Raw genomic sequence first — 1,336 nt, forward strand, 5'->3', positions numbered from 1 at the left:
AAAAAAAAAAATATATGTGAGTTGGTGGCTGTATGGTTCTATCCAGGGCAATTAGGTAAGAAAATGAAGTAGGCCAGGCATGGTGGCTTACTCCTGTAATCTCAGCACTTTGGGAGGCCGAGGAGAGTGAATTGCTTGAGCTCAGGAGTTCAGGACCAGCCTGGGTTTGGGCAACATGACAAAACCTTGTCTCTACAAAAATTACAAAAATTAGCACGTTGTGGGTGTGTGCGCCTGTAATCCCAGGTATTTAGGAGGCTGAGGTGGGAGGATTGCTTGAACCCAGGAGGCAGAGGTTGCAGTGAACCAAGATTGCACCACTGCACTCCAGCCTGGGCGACAGAATGAGACTTTGTCTCAAAAAAAAAAAAAAAAAAGTTGGGCTCTGTGGCTCAGACCTGTAATCCCAACACTTTGGGAAGTCAAGGCCGGCAGACAGCTTAAGCTCAGGAGTTTGAGACCAGCCTGGGAAACATGGTGAAACCCTGCGTCTACAAAAAATACAAAAACTAGCCAGGCATGGTGGCACACGCCTGTAATCCCAGCTACTTGGGAGGCTGAGGTAGGAGGATAGCTTAGGCCCAGGAGGCAGAGGTTGCAGTGAGCCATGATTGTACCACTGCACTCCACCTGGGTCACAGAATGAGACTGTGTCTAAAAAAAAAATAGAATGATTTGATCACATTATTAAAATTGTGTGATACCTGTCAATGGTCTTGATCATCATCAATAACAGTTGCGTTAACAGTAGTGGTGGTGTTTGTGAAATTGCTATTGACAGCTTAAAAGGACATATGGTTGACCAGTTTCAGCTCCTAAATCTCCCTACCTTCTTGAGGGGTGTTTTTGAAAGAAGAGGACATTGTTTCTAAGTACCAAATCTTTTTCAGAACCGCCTCTATCAGGCCATTCAGAGAGCTGATGACATCTTGGACCTGAAGTTCTGCATGGATGGAGTTCAGACTGCTTTGAGGAATGAAGATTATGAGCAGGCTGCAGCCCACATTCATCGCTACTTGTGCCTGGACAAGTCAGTCATTGAGCTCAGCCGACAGGGCAAAGAGGGTCAGCATCCCAAACTGTTGGTTTTTAGTTAAAATCATCTGTAATAGTCCAGGCGCGGTGGCTCAAGTCTGTAATCCCAGCACTTTGGGAGGCTGAGATGGGCGGATCACAAGGTCAGGAGATCTGGACCATCCTGGCTAAGACGGTGAAACCCCGTCTGTACTAAAAAACATACAAAAAACTAGCCGGCTGAGGTGGCGGGCGCCTGTAGTCCCAGCTACTCGGGAGGCTGAGGCAGGAGAATGGCGTAAACCCGGGAGGCAGAGCTTGC

General features: G+C 47.5%; 1 protein-coding gene across 1 annotated transcript in view; it reads left to right on the forward strand.

Annotated features, from left to right (window-relative positions):
- Nucleotides 1-873: 873 nt before the first annotated feature.
- The window catches only part of LOC105508136 (conserved oligomeric Golgi complex subunit 4-like), a gene marked incomplete at its 5' end in the record, with an annotated part of 2,602 nt that continues 2,139 nt past the window's right edge, over nt 874-1,336 (forward strand). Inside the window, 1 exon segment of the mRNA XM_011936946.1 lies at nt 874-1,065. Coding sequence (XP_011792336.1) covers nt 874-1,065 — 192 coding nt within the window.

Source organism: Colobus angolensis, unplaced genomic scaffold (genome assembly GCF_000951035.1).
Source record: "Colobus angolensis palliatus isolate OR3802 unplaced genomic scaffold, Cang.pa_1.0 Scaffold1587, whole genome shotgun sequence".
NCBI lineage: Eukaryota > Metazoa > Chordata > Mammalia > Primates > Cercopithecidae > Colobus > Colobus angolensis.